General features: G+C 37.9%; 1 protein-coding gene across 1 annotated transcript in view; it reads left to right on the top strand.

Annotated features, from left to right (window-relative positions):
* The window catches only part of LOC149312253 (contactin-1-like), a 218952-nt gene that overhangs the window by 196169 nt on the left and 3238 nt on the right, over positions 1–19545 (top strand). The window contains exons 20-25 of the mRNA XM_089524286.1: positions 3758–3828; positions 9456–9690; positions 14308–14411; positions 16508–16694; positions 17281–17393; positions 19286–19442. Of these exons, the coding sequence (XP_089380412.1) occupies positions 3758–3828; positions 9456–9690; positions 14308–14411; positions 16508–16694; positions 17281–17393; positions 19286–19442 (867 nt within the window). The remainder of the gene's footprint in view (positions 1–3757; positions 3829–9455; positions 9691–14307; positions 14412–16507; positions 16695–17280; positions 17394–19285; positions 19443–19545) is intronic.

Genomic DNA, 19545 nt, shown 5'->3' with positions numbered 1-19545 from the left:
CAAATTATTCTTTTGCCTTTCAGTCCAGATATTAGCTCATTGTCGAAAATGTATGCATATCTGAAGTAGAAATGTGCACTGCTGAAGAACACAACTGACATCAGATTGTTGAACCTGGCATTGATTGGGGGATTAGGGAAGCTTCACACTAATGGGGCGGGGGGAGACATCGGAGGGAAAAAAATCAGAATCCTAAAGAAAAGAACATTTCAGTAGAACTAATGACCGTCACATTTCCTTTCCCCACCCATGTTGCTCTAATAAAAATTCTTAAATATAAACTACAGTTTGTATAAATATTATCGTCAAGGAGCACTCCATAGCTTAGGATTCAGGAAGAAACAAAATGAGGACATTTATATTTATGAAGAGTTTAGGCATGTCTCAAACATCTTTCTAGGGGGAAAAACACCCAATTTTAAAAGGTCTCATGTGTCTCCTTTTTTCCTTTTCCTTTTCCAACTATGTATTTAATGAATTTAAGTCAATATATTTAGGATAGGAGACAAACCATTTTTTTTTCATAATTTCATTATCTTACAGTTTTCATGTATTATATATCTTATATAATACTGAAGGAATACATTGTAAATTTTAAATCTTTGGCTAAATCTGCACTGCAGAAATAATCCAGTTTGACATCACTTTCAGTGCCATGGTTAAATGATGTGGAATTCTGGAAACTGTCTGATGTCTCTGGGAACTCTCTGATGACGCCAGAAGTCTCTGACAGAGAAGGCTAAATAGCTCAGATAATATATCATAAGTCTATACACATTGGGCACTATGTATATAGTCCACTATATGTGTCATGACCAGATTGTTAGCAGTAATTTGGAGGGAGAAAGCAGCAAGAGAATGAGGGAGGCCATTGGCACAGACCACTGAGATACAGGATGAGCCTTGATTCCATTGAGCAAAACCAAATTCAAAGTTCTCAAACAGATTAAGTGAGCCACATGAAAGGAACAACATCCCCAAGGGCCTTGCATGACCAAGTCTGGGCACAACTTGATGAAATGTGCCTCCATGAGGCCAACTTTCAGGTCAGAGAGATTTTACTTTAAGGATCTTGAGCAAGAGGACTGGGAGGACTGATTGGTCTCAATAACTACTTAAGAGCTCAAGCAATGACAAACCTTGTCCAAAAGCCACTTCTTCCTTGAGATCTGCCCAAAGTTCTGAACAAAATATATCTTCTAAAGTTAATGTGCAAAAGCTAAGACATGAGCCTATTTGCTAACCACCCCAAGTACTTTTAATCCCACCTCTCAATCTGCCACTCTGTCACCAAAAATAGCACTACTACTACAACTATTAGTGTTGTAGCTATTATTATTATCCTTTTCTTTTCACCAGCACTGGAGAAAATAACAAAATAAAAGGCAAACTATTAATTTTATAATGATTATCAGTCATTTCTCAAAAGCCTTTTTAAAAAAGTTCCTTCTAACAGAAGGACACTGTCGAGAGGTCCAATCTTATGTTTATAGAAATTGACTTCCTGCACCTGGGATGGTGAGATGGTGCACTCCCACACTCCTATTAGAGATACCTTTCAATTTAATGGAGCAGAGAGAAGAGATTCCCTGGAAGGACTGGCATGGAAGAATATAACCTGGGCTTCATAGGCCATAACCAGCATTTTTAATTGTGCCTAGAAACAGACTGATAACCAGTGGATGTCTCATAAGAAGAAAGTTCTGTGCTTGCTATAATCAACACTGGCCAACAGTCTGGCTTCAACTCTTTTTGGAACAGCTATAGAGCCACTGTGCTGCCATGGTTTGAGAATTGGACTAAAACATTTGAGACAAGACTTTGAATCTTTGCTTGGCCATGGAAACCCACTGGGTGACCCTCAGCAAGTCACGCTCTCTCAGTTTCAAAGGAAGGCAAAGACAACCCCCACCCCCGAGGAAATTTTGCCAAGAAAATCCTGTGATAAGTTTGCCTTAGGGTTACCATAAGTCAGAAACGATTTGAAGGCATACAACAATAATATTTTCTGAACCTCTGCAGAAACAGTCCTACACCGAGTGTCTTACAGTAATCCAAATGGAGTGTGACAGAGGCTTGAAACACACGGCCAAAAGAGCTAGCTTTGGGCTGCATTGAGGCTGTGGCATTTAGATGCCCTGAATAGAGCCGAAAGCTGCACCAACACCATGCCATCTCAGAAAAACCAGGCCAAGAAGGAACATATACTTCTTCTGGTGGTCCAATTCAGGACCATGACAGTGGCCTGGATTGGGACCATGGTCCTGGTGCAAATTATGCCAGAGCAGCACGAGGCTGCTCCATCCAGGCCGTCTGTTCCGCCACTAAGCCATATGTCACCATGGCCAGATCAGATGTCTTTTTGGTTTTTAAAAGTTGCTTTCCCTCTTCTTTTAAACATTTTTTAACCTTATAGCTTGCTTGGCAGCCTGTATTTGTGTTCTAGAAGGATTCCTGTAGTGCATCATATAGAGTGCTGTAAAGCCCTGTAGAGTGTTTACATGAATGATTGTTTTTGGATCTACCCAAAAGGCTTACTGAAGTGCTAATAGAAATCAAGTTGTTCATATGATTTAAGAATGGGGAAGAGGTGGGAAAATTTTAAAGAAGAAAGGAAGTTATTTTGGCAGCAGGATGGCTGGTTTGATGACTGGGTGCACTCTTTTTTTAAAAAGGGAGAAGAAATGGCTCTACTTTCATAAAATGATTTTTAACATTAAAAACAGAACTAAGAACAAGTTAGTTATGGTTAACCTAATGTAATACCTTTTTGGAAATGTTTGTGATAACAGGTCAGTTGATGTGGCCAATAGCAAATGTTGAAATAAATTATTTTTCTTCAGACCCAGGTTCTGGGTTATCTCTGGCACTCTACAGACGAGCCCTTTAGCACATCCTGGCGATGTGCTAGGGTTGCCTTGGGATGACGTGTGCACATGCCCCGCAACCCTAGCACATAGCGATGACATCATCACTGCGCGGCACTGTATACACAGCACACATCACTGCTGCGCGCCGGCCAGATGGACCCACGCAGCAGCGATGTGCTCACACTGCCACAGGCAGTTTGCGGCAGCGCTAAAAGGAGCCGCTTTTCAGTGCTCCTTTGATTTCCATGTAGCCACACTGTGCAATTTGGTTGCTGTGGCACAGCTACGTGGAAAAGAGAGGCGGCTCCTGGCCACCTCTTTCTGGTGGTCTGTATCCTGCCTCTGTTACAGGCATTTTTCTACCATGACTAGAAAGGTTGTATAGCTTTGTATTTTGGAGAATTCCAACAGCCTGAGTACAATTGCAAATATTCTTTAAGACCTTAGAATTACATCTCCCTTGATGGCATTTAGTGGTAAACAGTATGAATTCTGCATGGAACCATTATTATAAGTTATTGATAGATGTTAAATTTAAGGATGTGCTTATGTGTCTGACCTCTTGAGATAGGAATGATAAATTCTCTGAATGTCTAATTACCAATAAATACAAACAAAAATGTAGCTAATGTAATCAAGAAACAGGTATCATTACAGTCAAACCTAGATTATAATGAAAGGAAACTGGCATATATTCTCTGGCAGCAGTTTACACTTCACACTTGGCAAGTCCTGAGACTTTCTTAGCTATTACAGGCTATCATAACTATAATTGTGTGAGCTTTATGGGCTTGTTTGCATTTGATATTAAAGGAGAGCTTAAATAATGGGTTCTTTATTTCCTGAAAGCAGAGAAAGTATTTCTTTTTTCTTCTTTTATTATTTAGCTCCTAATGTGGCTCCTTCTGAAGTTGGAGGAGGGGGTGGCAGCAATCGAGAACTGACAATAACATGGGTGGTAGGTATTGCAATGAAATTGCATGGATTGTCCAGTCTGTTACAAACAAAGTGACTATGTTGGTGGGTTGGTGGGTTGTGGCAAACCACTCCAATAAATTAAATGTTTGATATATGACTATATCATCTTGATTTTGCAAGCATAAACTATATTTTTAAAGGCTACATTCATTGAATAACTTCTTGAAACTCGCCTTAAAGATATATTAGTCACATAAATGAACAATGGTGCTGAAATTTGAAATTACCTTATTGGGCAAATGAATTTCTGAAGCTTGTAATACTCATCTGTATTAGGAATAGAGCACCATTTTCTTATAAATTATTCCCTGGCTGAAAAATATTGAATGACATTCTAAACCATAGACAAACCTGGTAATCAACGCAAGTTATGCTTGCAAAGAAGTTACTTAGGTGAATTTCCTAGGCAGAATTCAAGCCATTGAATCATGGCAATTTACATAAGTATTCAGTTACCATTCTGCATTTAATTCCCTGGGTCTACTTTAGCTGCGACTAGCAGTTGGATTTAGGCTTTAAATTTCATTTTACTCATTGTTGATTGCTGAGAACTATATGGCCAAATCATCCAACCAAGCAGCTTTTTGTTTGGTTAGCATCCTCTGCAATTTTTCAATCATCTCATTGTTGCTAGTATCTCCCATCCAGATCGCAAACCCTCTCTTGTTCCTAGGTGTGTTTTGTTTAGGGGAGGCTGATTGAATTTCCAAGCAGCACTCCACTATAATGATGGAGGATAGGTGACTGAACCTACATATTCCAATGTAGAGAGGTTTTGTAGCACCTTTGAGAGTAACTGAAAAGAAAGAAGTTGGTAGCTTCAGCTTTTGTAGACTTCAGTCTGTTTCAACAGATGCCTGCAAAAGCTCATGCTGCCAACAACTTTCTTTCAGTTCATCTCAAAGGTGCTACAAGATCTCTCTATATACATATTCTACAGACTAACATGGCTATATCTTTGAATTCTACATATTCCAACTGTGGGAGAATAATTTGCATGGATATAATATGGACCAACATTTTGGGCTTGCAGAAAACTCACAGAGACATCATACACACACTTACATAAAATATACTTATGAAACACATAAAACCTGGAACCAGTACTTTGGAACTCTTAGTTAGAACACGTCATTAAAAACACCACTTTTCTTCTTACACTTTATTAAATTTTAAAATATTATTTGAGCTACTCTGTTAATGAAATGACCCCACAGCTCTGGAACTCCTTTACCCTGATGGCAAATTCTTGGTCTTTTGAAACAATATTTTATTCTAATTATAGGGAATATAATCTTTTTTGTGGGTGTATAAACACAGGACACATTCTACTGATCTTCAGTTTGGAAGTTTTCTAGGTATGATAATATTTTAATGGCCTAGAGTCAATGGGATGAGAAAGACTAAACTTCTAGTAAAATTTAAAATCAAAGGACGGAAGAAATTCTTGTTTGGTTCTTATCAGCAGTCTATATGAACAAGTGTTTTATCTGCTGTAGTACAAAACAGTGTTTTGTTATCATAGGAAGCATAATCTGAGCCTATGTCAATAATTTTGAACATCTTATTCATCTATTACATTGTGATGTGGCTCCATCTTTTCATGTTCACATGTTATGCTTTACAAAAAATGAAAGTAGCAGACAGGAAGAGGAAAATCAAACAGGACTTTCAACTAAGAATTTAATTGAATGAAATCTTTGAGAAGGTCAATATTATTAATCCTAGAGAGGCTAAATTCGATGAAGTCGCAATTTTGGTACATGATCATCTTGTTTGTGATCTTACAAGTTAAGGAACAAGTTTGTCTATGGGAAACTGTTTAACTGTCATGTGTGTTTCATATATTATTTTTGTGTTTTCCATTCATATATGGACATCAAATATTATATCTGAATACCAGTAACTTACAGTCACTTAAGCTGAATGTACATTGCAGAAATAGTGCAGTTTGACACTGCTTTAACTGCCAAGGCTCAATGCTATGGTATTCTGGGATTTGTAGTTATGTGAGCTATTTAACCTTCTCTGTCAGAGACCTCTGGTGTGATCACAAACATCAAATCCCAGTATTCCATAGCATGAACTCGTGGCAGTTAAAGCAGTGTCAAACTGTATTATTCCTGCAGTGCAGATTCATCCTTAGTGTAAATTCATCAGTCGATCCAACACTTATTGCTTCATTGTGTTCTGTTTTTCTGAGGAATATTCTTCCTAAGTATTGTTTCCAAGTCACTGGAATAAAAGTTCATGGTTTGACTAATGGTGGAGAACAGGGAATTAGGAAGTGGAACTTGTAGATTTAAATAGGGAAAGCTTCTTTTCCTCCACTTCCTTCATTTATTTAAGGTCTAATTTTGAGAAGCTGTGTTTGGTTTTTGATAAAGATGAGCATGTGCATGCATGCATGTGTCCTTTACCATGTGATGATACTTCTCCTCTGAGTCAAAAAGTTCCTAACTTATCTTCATTTTATTAATAAGCCCAATTGCTGCATATTCCTCACCGTCCATCAGAAAGCATTCTTCATTGTGGGCGAGGAGGAACCACTAGGTTTAGAAATGAGAACTTTAAAGGAGATTACCACACGGGCTTTATAAACCATGACTAAAACTGCTGTTAATCTTTGGAGATTATCGCATGGGCTTTATCCCATTGTTTTCCCAATGGGATGCACATGTGTTTAATGTTAAAGATGGGTCTTACCGCATTCTTCCCTCTGCAGCCCATCTGCAGCCCATATGTAACCTGTGCTTGTCCTGTGGCTTTTCAAGCGCAGGATTTTCCCATGCTTGAAAAGCTGCGGGATAAGCTTTAGTCCAACTGCGACTAAATTTTTTAAATTATAACCAGGGGGATGGTGACTAATGCAAGATCAGAGAATACCAAAACAAGATCAGTTTGTTCTTTCACACGGACCCAAACATATAACAAACATTTATCTCATCTAATGGGTGGCATTACCATCTGTTCTAACTGCAGCAATTTGTTGAATCTGGAGGAATAGATAGGTAAATTTGCAGTTATGGCATATGAGAATATACCCTTATTCCCAGTTTTCTATCATGTGTATCCAAGATGTTAAAGAATTTGATTCTGCACTGCAAACCTGGCTCAGTGTAAATAAACTGGTTCAACTAAGGTCAGTTTTCTAAAATATGCAGACAGCATTTTGTATTCCAGTAACTGCAGAAATTATGGCATGAGAACAAAACATAAGGCAAGTTGGCATACCTTGATGATTTACTCTGATTCATTCAATCCCAAATAGTGAGACATTTTCAAATCTTGGTTTGGAAATAGAATTATGAATATGAAGCTCCTTCCACTGTTTTACAACTTCTTACCATTTTTCATAATGCAGATTAGAAGGTAGGCTAGGTTCCTGTTAAGGCAAGTTGTACAAGTGATTGCACTTTTCTCAGAGATTGTATAAATGATGCCCAAACTGCAGTCAGTTATGTGGCAGGTACATACACCACTTTCTAGCTCAGTCTTGACGTGGGTGGGAAGCTCATCAACTGTATGAATTCACAGGCATGCCACCCTTTGTCCTGTGGATTGTACAAATTTGGGATCTAGTGCACTACACTGGCATGTATTTATGCTATGCTAAAAATGTATGGGATCCTATTTGTTGTCCATCTTTGGGATCCAGTATAACTACGCTGGATGTACATAGATTCTGTATTGAAAGTATATAGGATCTTGGGCCTACTATTCTGTGTCTAAACTAATAATAGGACAAAAGATTAATATACATTTTCCAAAGGAATTGAATGCTCACCATTTGTCAGCCTAGCCCAAGATAACTCATTTTCCATCCAGTATTGTTCTCAGGTGAGAGTTTTGCATCCTTGCTGAGAGAAGCCAGGAATTGAATCTGGTACTTTCCACTTAACAGCTATTTCTTCTGTGGGTGCATCTACCCTGTAGAAATAATGCAGTTTGACAACACTTTAAGTGCTTTACCTCCATCCTATGTAATCCTCAGATCCATAAGTTGAAGGTTTTTAGCTATGACAAATAGTGGTGCTGCCTCACAAAGTGCCAAAACACACTGCAGAGAAAATCCAGTTTCAGACCACTTTAACTACCCTGGTTCAGTGCTAGGAAATTCTGAGAACTGTAGTTTTGTGAGACATTTAGCCTTCTCTGTCAGAGATCTCTGGTGCCACAACAAGATACATTTCCCCTGATTCCCTAGCATCGAGCCAGGGCAATTAAAGTGATCTCAAACTGGATTATTTCTGCAGTGTGTTTGGCCCCAAATTATAAATCTCAGGATCCTTTGCATGGGGTATGACAGCTAAAGTGTTGTCAAAATGCATTATCTCTACAATATAGATGCACCTGCAGTCTCATCTAGTTAAAAGGAAGTATAAAACATGGATTAACTCCTCTCTCATTTTTTTTTCCCTGTGGCATAAAACCGATTTTGTACAGTTTAATATGTGGAAACACATGTAAAATAAATAATGAAATGTGATAAAATTGTAAAACTATCTGTATTGCATCTGAAAGAACTGGGTTTATATCCATGAACATTCATACTAAAATAAAAACCAGTTAGTCTTAATGGTGCTGCTATATTCATTTTTTTTATCCCCCCCTTCCTCCTTTTCATGCTATAAGAGACTAACGTGGCTACTTCTTTGAAAACATGACTTCTGATTTAAGGATCATTTCCATTGAATTAGGGATAAAAGCTGAAAGAAAAAGAATAAAATATAGATCATTTGGGCTGAAATTTTTTAGAACTTTCTATAACAATTATTTTACAAATGTAGAAAGTTTCTATTATTATTATCATTAACATTATCATCATCATTATTATCATCATCCCACTTTTCTCCCAAAATTGAGACACAAAGCAGCCTACAAATTAAAACAATCTACAGTTTTAAAAGAAATCAAAAGTGAACATTGAAATAGAATTAAACTAGTACAGTATTGAAACATGTCATTCATTTAAGAATAAAATGCAATTAAAAAGATAAAAGTGTGAAAAACAGGACCTATTAAAAGTAATGAAACACATTGAAACAATAAAAATAACACTATATACAGACCTTTTTTAAAAAATTCAAAATCAGCACCACACAGCATTAAGAGACCACCCTCGACTATTAGTAAAGGCCTGATGGCACAAAAATGTTTTAAGTTGCCACCAGAAGGACAGCAATGATGGGGTCATCCTGATCTCTTTGGGGAGGGAATTCCAAAATCTGAGCAGCCACTCAGAAGGCCCTCTCCCTTATTCCCACTAAATGAGACTGAGAAGGTGGTGGAACAGAGAAGAGGACCTCTCTCGATGATCTTAAAACCCTAATGGGCTCATGCAGGTCAGTGAAATTGTGCCAGGAAAAGATACCAAAACCATGGTAATAATCCCCCCCCCACACACACACTATAGTAGCGGTTTGTAGTGAGTGGAAGGGAAAATGATGCCCTTTCATTTAATATCCCTCCAGAAATCTTCAAGATCCTGAACAACTTGTAAGCTGGCCCTGTAAAGGAACACTCTTTCTAGGGCATAGGTGTACTCATTAACATTTGTTGTATGCCCCTACTTGTAAACATAAATCTTACTTTTTTGTTTTGTAGCCTTTGCCAAGAGAGTATCACTTTGGTAATAATTTTGGATATGTAGTAGCATTCAAGTCCTTTGATCAAAAAGACTGGAAAAGAGTTACAGTTCCTCAGCCTGATATTGGTCGATATGTGCATAAGGATGAATCAATGCCTCCTTCAACACAGTACCAAGTGAAAGTGAGAGCATTTAATAACAAAGGTGAAGGACCATTTAGCCTCACTGCTATCATCTATTCAGCAGAAGATGGTAAGTAGAAATTGTGTGGTGTGAGTTAAGAGTATATTCCAATGTGTTGTTTTTTGTGTACCTTCAATTAGTTTCTGACTTGTGGACTTGGGAGCGGGGGCTGAGAGTGTGTGACTCACCCAAGATTTCCTAGTGGATTTCCATGGCTGATCAGGGAACTGTACTGTGATCTCCAGAGTCATATTCCAACACGCAAGCCATTATACACCACACTGGCTATCTAATGTACTAGCTGCTTAATTCGCACTAAACAGACTGATCCTGCAACTTAACTATTTGCATGACCAGTGTAATATCTACACACTCTTGTTCCATTTCCATTGCATTAAACTAAACAGTTCCAGTTGGAGAAGACCACTTATTTTAGTGTATCCATTGCAAGCACACAATGCAGACATAGAGAAGAAATTTATGACATCTTGGTAAGTCATTGTTCTTGCCATAACTGAGCTGAAACTACATCTGAGCTGGAATTTCTTAGAGCAAGACCTAGTTCAGACAGCTAGGTGATTCTGGGATTTGTAATATGTAAGAGTAACTTTTCCAAACTTGGAGTTGGAGACACACTGACTCTGACACTCTGACGAAATAATGTATGGCCATCTTGACCAGAAGCAACTGATAGAGTTATCTTCCATGAATATGTCTAATTTTGCTTTATTGGGGTTGGTGGTTATCTTGTGATAATGTACTTCATAACTATACACTATGTGAAGAAGTGCATCTCTTTGTCTGTCCCTTCCTTATGAACTTTTAAATTAATACCAGAGCTGGGCTATGGCCTGAATATATAAACAGTACTTTTATTATGCATTATTCAGAAATTACTAACCAGTCAAGACGTTTTTGAAAAGTAATTATATCTTCACAAATATTCAAAAACATTTACCTGTGCTGAGGTCCTATAATATAGATTTTGAATGAAATATATTTGAATCTTCATTAACAACAGCACCACAGAAACAGGTTCTCTGTTGGAATGACAGTCAAGGAGGAATGATGCTGAGTTTGAAAGTGTTTCCACTGTGGGTTACAACTCCCAGAATCCTCAAGCCATAATGGTCACTGCCATGGCTGTAGGATTCTGGAAACTCTAGTCTTACAAAGTAATTATTAATTACACCACTCATATTATCCTCTGATTGTTTCTCTCCATCTGGTTCCAGTTTTTAAATATTACTTGTGATAACATAGAAAGAATCTATACTATGAAAGGATCCTTACTCCTAAGCAAATACAGGTGGACCCTTGGTTTTAGGATCCCCCCTGGCTACCAAAATCCATGGATACTTAAATCCTATTATACACAATGGTGTAATAAAATGGTGTCCCTTATATAAAAAAGTGAACAGCAAGGTTTGCTATTTGGATATTGTTTTATTTATTTACTTTGGAATATTTTCAAAGTGTGGTTTGTTGAATCCGTGGATATAGAATGTGTGGATAGGGAGAGCCAAGTATACATTTATGTTAGAAGTTTTAAATGATTAATTAACAGCCCATACTTTATTAACATTTGAATAAAATGTTCAGTTTTGATCTTGGATAATGGCACCACACTAAAAATATAAACAAACTCACTCTCTTGAGAAATGTTTTTCTGTACCCAAGGGCTTCCTGTACAAATTTTAAAATGTGAACTCTCTAAATAAATTATACATTTTAATTTTAGAAGCAGGTTATGAATTGTACAAACACATTACAGGACATTTTGGAGTTGGAGGAATATTGTCCACAACTATGTCTAGCTCTAGTCCTAGGCATCCTCATTTTTGTTATCGTAGATTTTAATTCTCATCATCCACATAGCTGTAAATTATATAGAAAAATTTGATCACTCTTTGCATTAATTAGATCATTCATTCTTTTTATATTAATGAGGTGTACCATGTATTGATCCTGAGATAAATCCATATGTTGAAAAGTTTCAGGGAACCAGTTAGTTATGACAACCATGTGAAAATCCACTGACTTTGTTTCTCCGCATAACAGATTAGAATTTTGTGGGTGATATATTAGCTGTTACTGAAAGCTAATTTTAAACCATAATGTCCCATACAAGAAGATTTGGGTTTCCTTGACACTGTTCATTCGAGCTGAAACTGGATTTCACTGAACAGTGACCATTTTGATGCATAGTTGAATGGATGCCCAGTTAGCTGATGAAGCATATGAAAGGTTTCCTGAGCTTGTCTGTTGCAACTTGTTTCTGAAGATTTCCAAAACAGCATTGATTTTTGCTTGGAAAATGAAATCCTTTCTAGACACTGCACTTCCTTTATATTAACTACTTATTTAATCTTGAATTTAACTTAAGAAAAAATAAGCATGGGTGCATTTATTTATGTCATCATCATCATCATCATCATCATCATCATCATCATCATCATCATCATCATCTTTATTAATATCCCACATTTTCCCCAAGACTGGGATTCAACATAGTTTACAATTAAAAACATACAAAAAGCCACAATAGAATCTAATTAAACTAAGAACTGTATTAAAAACATACAATCTAAAAGTTTTCAGAAACAATAAACAATTGAAAACAATACAGCATTTACAGCTCTTTTTCAATCCCAATTTTAGTTGTACTGAAACATGATGCAGTTATACAAACATGGTTTCATGTTCATAGACATCCATTCTGTCTCCCAGCAGCATGATAGAGAACACTCAGCTTTTGTGTACAGGCACATCCAGTAAGAAACACAGTCAGAATTCATAATTTGCCCTAAATCCAATAATTAATCCCAGTTAGGACCTTATCACATGGGAGCCAAAGTGCCCAAATCCTGTGGATAAACGGGGTTTAGATCCCAGGAATAACCCACAAAAGTGAAATTGTTTTCAGACATGTTGGGCAAATTGAGCATTAACCCGACATTAACGCATACAGAAAGTTGGCCAATGGTCCTTAGATTATAGAACCACTGAATCAATAGAAATGTACTAATAAGGTCTTTAGATTACAACCATTTAATCAATAGCAATTTACTAAAACAACACTCATGTAAATTCTACTGATTTGATTAATCTACTGTAGGTGGGAATAGAACGTGGATTTACGTAGGTCTTTGTGTGCTAAGGAAAAAAGGAAACATATTTTAAGCATTAAATTGATGCCGGAGCAGTATTATTCCACAAAACCTGCTTCTATATCCTGAAAGTGCAGTGGAATCTTGACTTGTTATGTTTGTTTACAACTTGGTGATAAAAAAATGCAAGTAAGCTTTTCAAGACCTGAGTAAAATCAGATTAAAACAAGTAAAATTGAACACACTAGCAGAATTTTTATAAGATTACACAAACCTACACCAAAGGTTAAGCAGAAGTGAATTTTTATATACACTCATCCCTCCATATTTGCGGATTTGATATTTTGGATTTGATTATTCATGGATTTGATTAATATCTTCTCTCTAGGAATATCTAGGTCCTCCAGTGCAACTCTATGGTCAACTTTAGAGAATACTCTACAAGGCATTTGTAGCTCCTCCATCACAGTTATATGGTCAGTGTCTGTCGGAGATTGACCACAGAGTTGCACCGGAGGACCTAGAGATTCCTAGAGAGGTGTCCTCTTAGATAAAAACATGTTATGTTTTGTTATGTGCGATTTTTCCATATTCACAGGTGTCTTGTGCCCCTAACCCTAGAGAATATGGAGGGACAAGTGTTTTCATAAATTTGCGTTTTTGAAAGAGAACTAAATATATTGAAGGAACACCATCAATGGACTGGAGAAGATGGGCAGGAAAAAGCGGTTCAATTCTGCTTTTTCCTAGCGCTTGTTGAACCCCTCTTCCCTCAAGGCCGACTCCCAAGGTGGGCCAAATGTTCTTGGCCCAACTGCACAGCATGGCATCAAGCCATGCCAGTGGCTCATTTTTGGTGTTGCCTCCCCACCATGCATGTGCACCGTCACATGAACACACCTGCCTAGATGCCAACCCATTGCATGGCCACCCCTTAGATTGGCCACATAGTCACATGTGAGATACTCCACAGGGCATTGGTACATTGGTGTGTGAGTGATGCATTGGCAAAGCACAATCATGGTGCTCCCACATGCTCCCATCAGCCCCCCCCCCCCCCCCGGTTGGACTGTCTGGTTTATGCACATTGTAATTCCATCCATTGGAGTTGTTGCACTTTCATTTAGTTTGCTTTGCCACAGCCCCACACTCAGCGTTTTTATATGTAGTCATGAAGATGTGCATCTTCTATGCTAAGATAGACTATTCCAGGTTCTGTTTGCTCCAGTTTTTAGCCCTGGAGTGTGGCTTCGGTTCAGTATTTCCTGTTTTGGAGGTGTGCGTCATCTAAACACTTTGCCATTCAAAGCAGTTAGAAACCTCATTATTTTGCCCATCTGTTTCACCTCGTAGTAAATTATTCCTGTCATATCAGTAACATTGTAATTGTTAGCATCAACCTTCGGAGCTATTGATGTGTAGGATGGGATAACTATGCTCCTCAGGAGCTTTAAGTATTTCTGCTCATTTTTATAACAGTTTTATACGCAGTATTCATTAAGAAAACTTGGTTGCAGTATATATCTTATTCAGAGTATTTGATATGACTTGTACTAATCCTATTCATTTTTTTCAGCTCCTTCTGAAAGACCAAGAAATGTTAATGTAAAAGTCAGATCATCCACAGAAGCTACTGTTTCCTGGGAGCATATTTTTAATCCAGCTGTTACGGGATATGAGGTGAGCTAAGAAAATACATTCTCATTCATTAAATAATATCACAAAGTATTGCCAGCAGTGTACTGGGGGCCTTGACAGACCGGTGATAAACGCCAGCCAGGGTGGGAGTGTCCACATTACGCACACCCAATGCTGCCCTGATGCATCTATGGCACCTTTTCTGCAGCGCAAAAAGGAAACACCTTTTCAGGCTCCTTTTTGTGCCCGCAGAAAGGCCAGATCAGGGCCGCAGCATGTAGTTGCTGCGGCCCTGATATAATAAATAATAATAATAAAAGTTTTATTTCTGTACCGCCCTTCTAGCAATCAGGGCAGTGTACAGCATTATACAAACATTATACAAAACATGGCAAACATGATATGGCAAAGAAAGAGGCGGTTGAAGGTCATCCCTTAGGAGGCAGTCTGTTCAACCACTTAGTGTAGAACAAGAATGTGCTACAAATGATGTTGAATTTACATTTGTTTTTGCAGTCATGCTTGGAATGAAATCGAAATAATGCAGAGTCATGGAATGATAGGAGCTTTTTGGTTATCTCGCTCTTTCTTTCTTGGCCTGTACACACGGACCAAAAGGCCCATGTTCTCCCCCCACCAGCCTGGCATTGCCCCAGGCCAGGATCTTGATGCCAGTCCAGCAGTCCTGGCTCAATCTGTCCCAAAGGGCATCGGTGTGGGACAAAACAATCTACTGTTTACCTACCACTGTCTTCAAGTCTTCTTTGAAGACCCCTGTCACAGCCTGTGAGGTTGAATGGGGGCACCTGGCCACATGTGTGTAGCCAGGCACCCTGCTTCTGCCCTTATGGGCAGGGACAGGGAAATATTGGACCATCAGAGAAGATGTGACAGTGTCGGCAGGTAAGGGGTGCACAGCATTGGTGGTTCCGTAGCACGGTGGCAGGCAGACATGTAAACATTTGACCCGGAGAGTGACCCAGGTTGGAACCAGAGGCAGGATACCACAGGATTGGCCTATGATATTCTGCCTGTCTGCCTAGGCCTGTATAAATATCAATTAGACCTCAGTATGGAAAATATATCTACAGTATAAAGCACCTATTCAAGAACTTCTCCCTTGTCCAGCTGGCAAACTGGATACCTGGAGGGTCTTCAATGTTGTCAAATTTAGAAATTGTGAGAGAGGATCATCTGCCCAAACCATGCCCAGGGCCAGAAGCAGACTTGTTTTCTAGGATATGTAGGAAGCCCAGAACAGCTAATACAGTACAAAATCAGTATGAATGCAAAGAATTCAAAGGACCACGTGAAATATTTTTGAACAAAAATGCAATAGTAAACCTATAAATATTAGATCCAATACGTGGATACTACTCCACAAATTTCATAAGTAATACATCAGTAAATAACAAGAGGATGTTAATATCCAATTAGTTTTTTGACACACACACACACACACACACACACACACACACACCAACATATATCTTCACTCTACCAACCAATATACTAGACCAGTGCTTCCCAAGCTGACAGTTTTTTCCCCAGTGTGCAAGGGACCACTATTGGCTACAATTGTTTCTTTATTTACTGTAACCTTGACAGGGTCAAGCAGCTCAAGACTAGTTGGCCAATGCCAGTCCCCTGACAAGCACTTTGAACAGTGCTGTTTTAGATCATGTAGACTTTTCATTCAAGAACACAAAGCCACCCCATAGCTAGCAGAAATCCAGAAGAATCCCACAGTGGAAATCAGCTCATGGCAGTTAATCATTTTTTCAACAGGAAATTTTGAAATGTCAAGGCACCCTTTTTGGATGTGGTTGAGAGAATTTGCGAGTATTCTTTACATTCTAGTAGCATATCTAGTACTATGTGTTGTACCTCATGGTGTCTATTTCTGATTCTGATTTGAAGATTTGGGCTAAGAAGTTTGGTCATTCACATGTTTTGTGTTACGCGGGTAATTAATCTGCTTGGTCTGAACAGAATCTTTGCCTTTTTGTCTGTGAAATTTGAGTTAGATCTGAAATCTCTTCTGTTCTCAAAAGACAATTTCTCATTGTTTTTGAACCCACACATTAATCAAGAAGCATTATTTATAGAAATCTCTTCTGCCTTGATCATATTTACAGATCCGTTATTGGTCCAGTCGTGAAAAGGAAGGTGCTGCAAATAGACTACAAGTGGGCAGTATGAATTTTTCAGTAAGGCTAGAAAACCTGAAACCTGACACACAATACTATGCAGATGTGACAGCTTTCAATACAGCCGGCTTTGGACCTACCACACCACCGCTGGGTTTTCTTACAGAAAAAGCACGTAAGTAGCTTGTATGGTGATTTCCTCATTTGTTATATAATTCTGTGCTTTATAAATCAGTTTTATTATAAGTTTTATATCACTTATTATTTCTCATTATACAGACAGGGAGAAGGGAAAAATAAAGTAGTAAAAGCGGAAGAAAGCAAAAATAAAGTAATGAAAAATATTGGCCTATGAGTGTCAATGCTATACTTTATCATTAAAAACTATGCATATATGCCAGGTGTTAGCAATTTCCCCCCATTTTATGGCATTCAGTTTTGTCAGGCTATCTGTTATTATAAAAACTTGAAGAGAAAACGTTAGAGAAAATGTTACAGAAAATGCAACCATCCTGGCTCATTAAAACAATGCTGCTTTTCAGTTACATCAGAATTTATTTTAAAATATACATACTGCCTTTACGAATAAAGCTTAAAATTGGTGGCAGTCATTAATTATCAATAGCAATCACAAATTCCTTTTTTTAAAATGAGAGCAAAAAAAATTGATTGATTAAAGGAGGGTTCACAGGACAAGTTGTAGTTGTACAATAAAGGACCGATAGTACTTGTTGGCATGAGGGATATGTGATATTTTTCAGCTCCAAGGCAACGACCAAGAATTATCAGTGCCGTAAGATCTGGTTCAAAGTATATCATCACATGGGACCACGTTAAATCACAGTCTAATGAATCTACTGTGAAAGGATATAAAGTAAGATTTGTATTAATATAATTTGGATTCACAGTTTAATTTTTGAGTACTATGCTGTATCATTTTCATTTTCTTGTTTTAGTTTTATCTCAGTCATTTGAAAGCAAGACAACTATTAGACTATTTCTCATCAGCTTTTATAACCACAAAAAAGAGCAACCTCTAAGGTGTGCAACACTAACATCAATTAGGCAAATATAAATTATTTGATTAAATAGCAATAGCAGCTTCATTTAAATACCGCTTCATACCACCTAAGCAGTCTCTAGGCAGTTTACAATTGTAAGCTAATTGCCCCCAACAAGCTGGGTACTCATTTTAGTGACCCATGGAAAGATGCCAGGCTGAGTCAACCCTTAGCCTCTGACTGGTATTGAACTCACAACCTTATGGTTTGTGAGTGAATGGCTGCAGTACAGGCATTTAACCACTGCGCCAGTGCTCATGATTGCCTCCAAGTGATGCTGTCTTCTAGTTCTTATAACTTGTTTTCTAGATATAAGTCTTGTCAGGAAATCAATACAATTAGATGGTACAATTGGGGAGAATACTTTTAGCTCACATTTTAATATGAACTTACTTTATTTTGCACTTTCAGGCCAATATAACAGGGATGCCAATTATATGGGCCTTCGTATGCTGTCTGACTGTTTCCAGAAGCCCCTTGGCAGCATAACTAATGGTAACAGATACTTGCAGCTGCAGTCTGACAACATATGGAGGGCCTCATGGTTCCTGTCCTTGCAATATGTCAATAAAAGCTATTTTGCACTTCTCCACATATAAATACAAAAATCCTATAAAATGCTTATAACCAATCCATATTAATTTATATTAAGAAAGTGTAAAGTTTAATATATACTAATAAAATGTATGTTAATTAACAAAAAATGCTTACAAGAATGTATATATTACACAAAATTGCATACAACAATGTTAAGGGCTGGCCTGAAAAACACAAACAAATGTAAACTTAAAAAAAAACCCAATGTTTGAGACAGAATATCAAAATATCAAATATCAAAATTTTGGATTAAAGTGAAATTAATACAAGAAAAATTAGACCTCTGAGAAATCCAAATTGACAGATTATTCCTTACTGAGTCAGAAATATTCAGCTCTACTGCATAACTCTGTAGAAACTACTGCAAAACCCATTACACATTATAATAGGTATTAATTAATGAACTTCATTACTAAAATCAGGCAACAGAAGGCCTCAACAGGGACATCTGCATGCTGGCCACCCAGATGCTGCCACCCGCCTGCCCAGATGGCAGGCAGTGTCATGCCATGTCTTTGGCACAACACTTACAGGGCACCCTTTCTGCAGTGCAAAAAGGAGCTGCTTTTCACGTCTCTGTTTTGTGCTGCGGAAATGCCAGATCGGGGCCGTGGCGTTTAATTGCCATGGCCTTGATTTGGCAATGAAAGAGGCAGCTGCAGGCCACCCATTAGGGGCGGTCTGTTCAGCCCCTGAGTTTTTTAATGAAGATTAATGAAGGTGATAATTATGGATCTTTCCTTCTTTCAGTAGGGGTGCCAAGTATTGGGAGCTGTAGTCTGTGAGTCACACACTCTCAGCCCCCCCAAAAAAACCTGTGATAATGTCACCATGAGTCCGTCCTAGGGTGCCTGTGTGTAACGGGCCCTAGGTAAAGAATTACATCTCTGTGTTAGCCAGGCAGAGATACTTAAAACTGGAAATCAATATAAGTACCTGAACTTTCCCTTTAAAACAAGTCAATTTGCTTTGCTATTGTTTAATGAAAAAGGTTTATTTAATTCTTTTAGCTATCTTGATGGTTTTCTTAGACCAGAGTATATATTTTTGTACTTGAAGTATATTGTGGTCTCACATCTGATGCCATATTATATTTTGTCTTGAAAAGGTGCTCTATAGACCAGATGGCCAATTTAATGGCACATTATTTAAGACTGGTAAACATTATATAGAACTTCCTGCTCCTCTTAAGGGTCAGTATGTTGTTGAAGTCCGAGTTCACAGTGAAGGAGGAGATGGAGAAGTAGCTCAAGTAAGAATTCCAGGTATGTTGACTTTATAATACACCTGACTTTGAGATTTAAAAGTATAGATTCCCTTTTTGCCAGAATTGTTATTTTTGAATGGGTATTTTGGTTGTAAAATTGC

The sequence above is a fragment of the Sceloporus occidentalis genome, unplaced genomic scaffold (genome assembly GCF_023333645.1).
Source record: "Sceloporus occidentalis isolate IW3139 unplaced genomic scaffold, rSceOcc1.0.p SCAF_5, whole genome shotgun sequence".
NCBI classification, from domain to species: Eukaryota; Metazoa; Chordata; class Lepidosauria; order Squamata; family Phrynosomatidae; genus Sceloporus; species Sceloporus occidentalis.
Note: the sequence above shows the minus strand (reverse complement) of the source record. Positions and strands in the feature narration are given on the sequence as shown.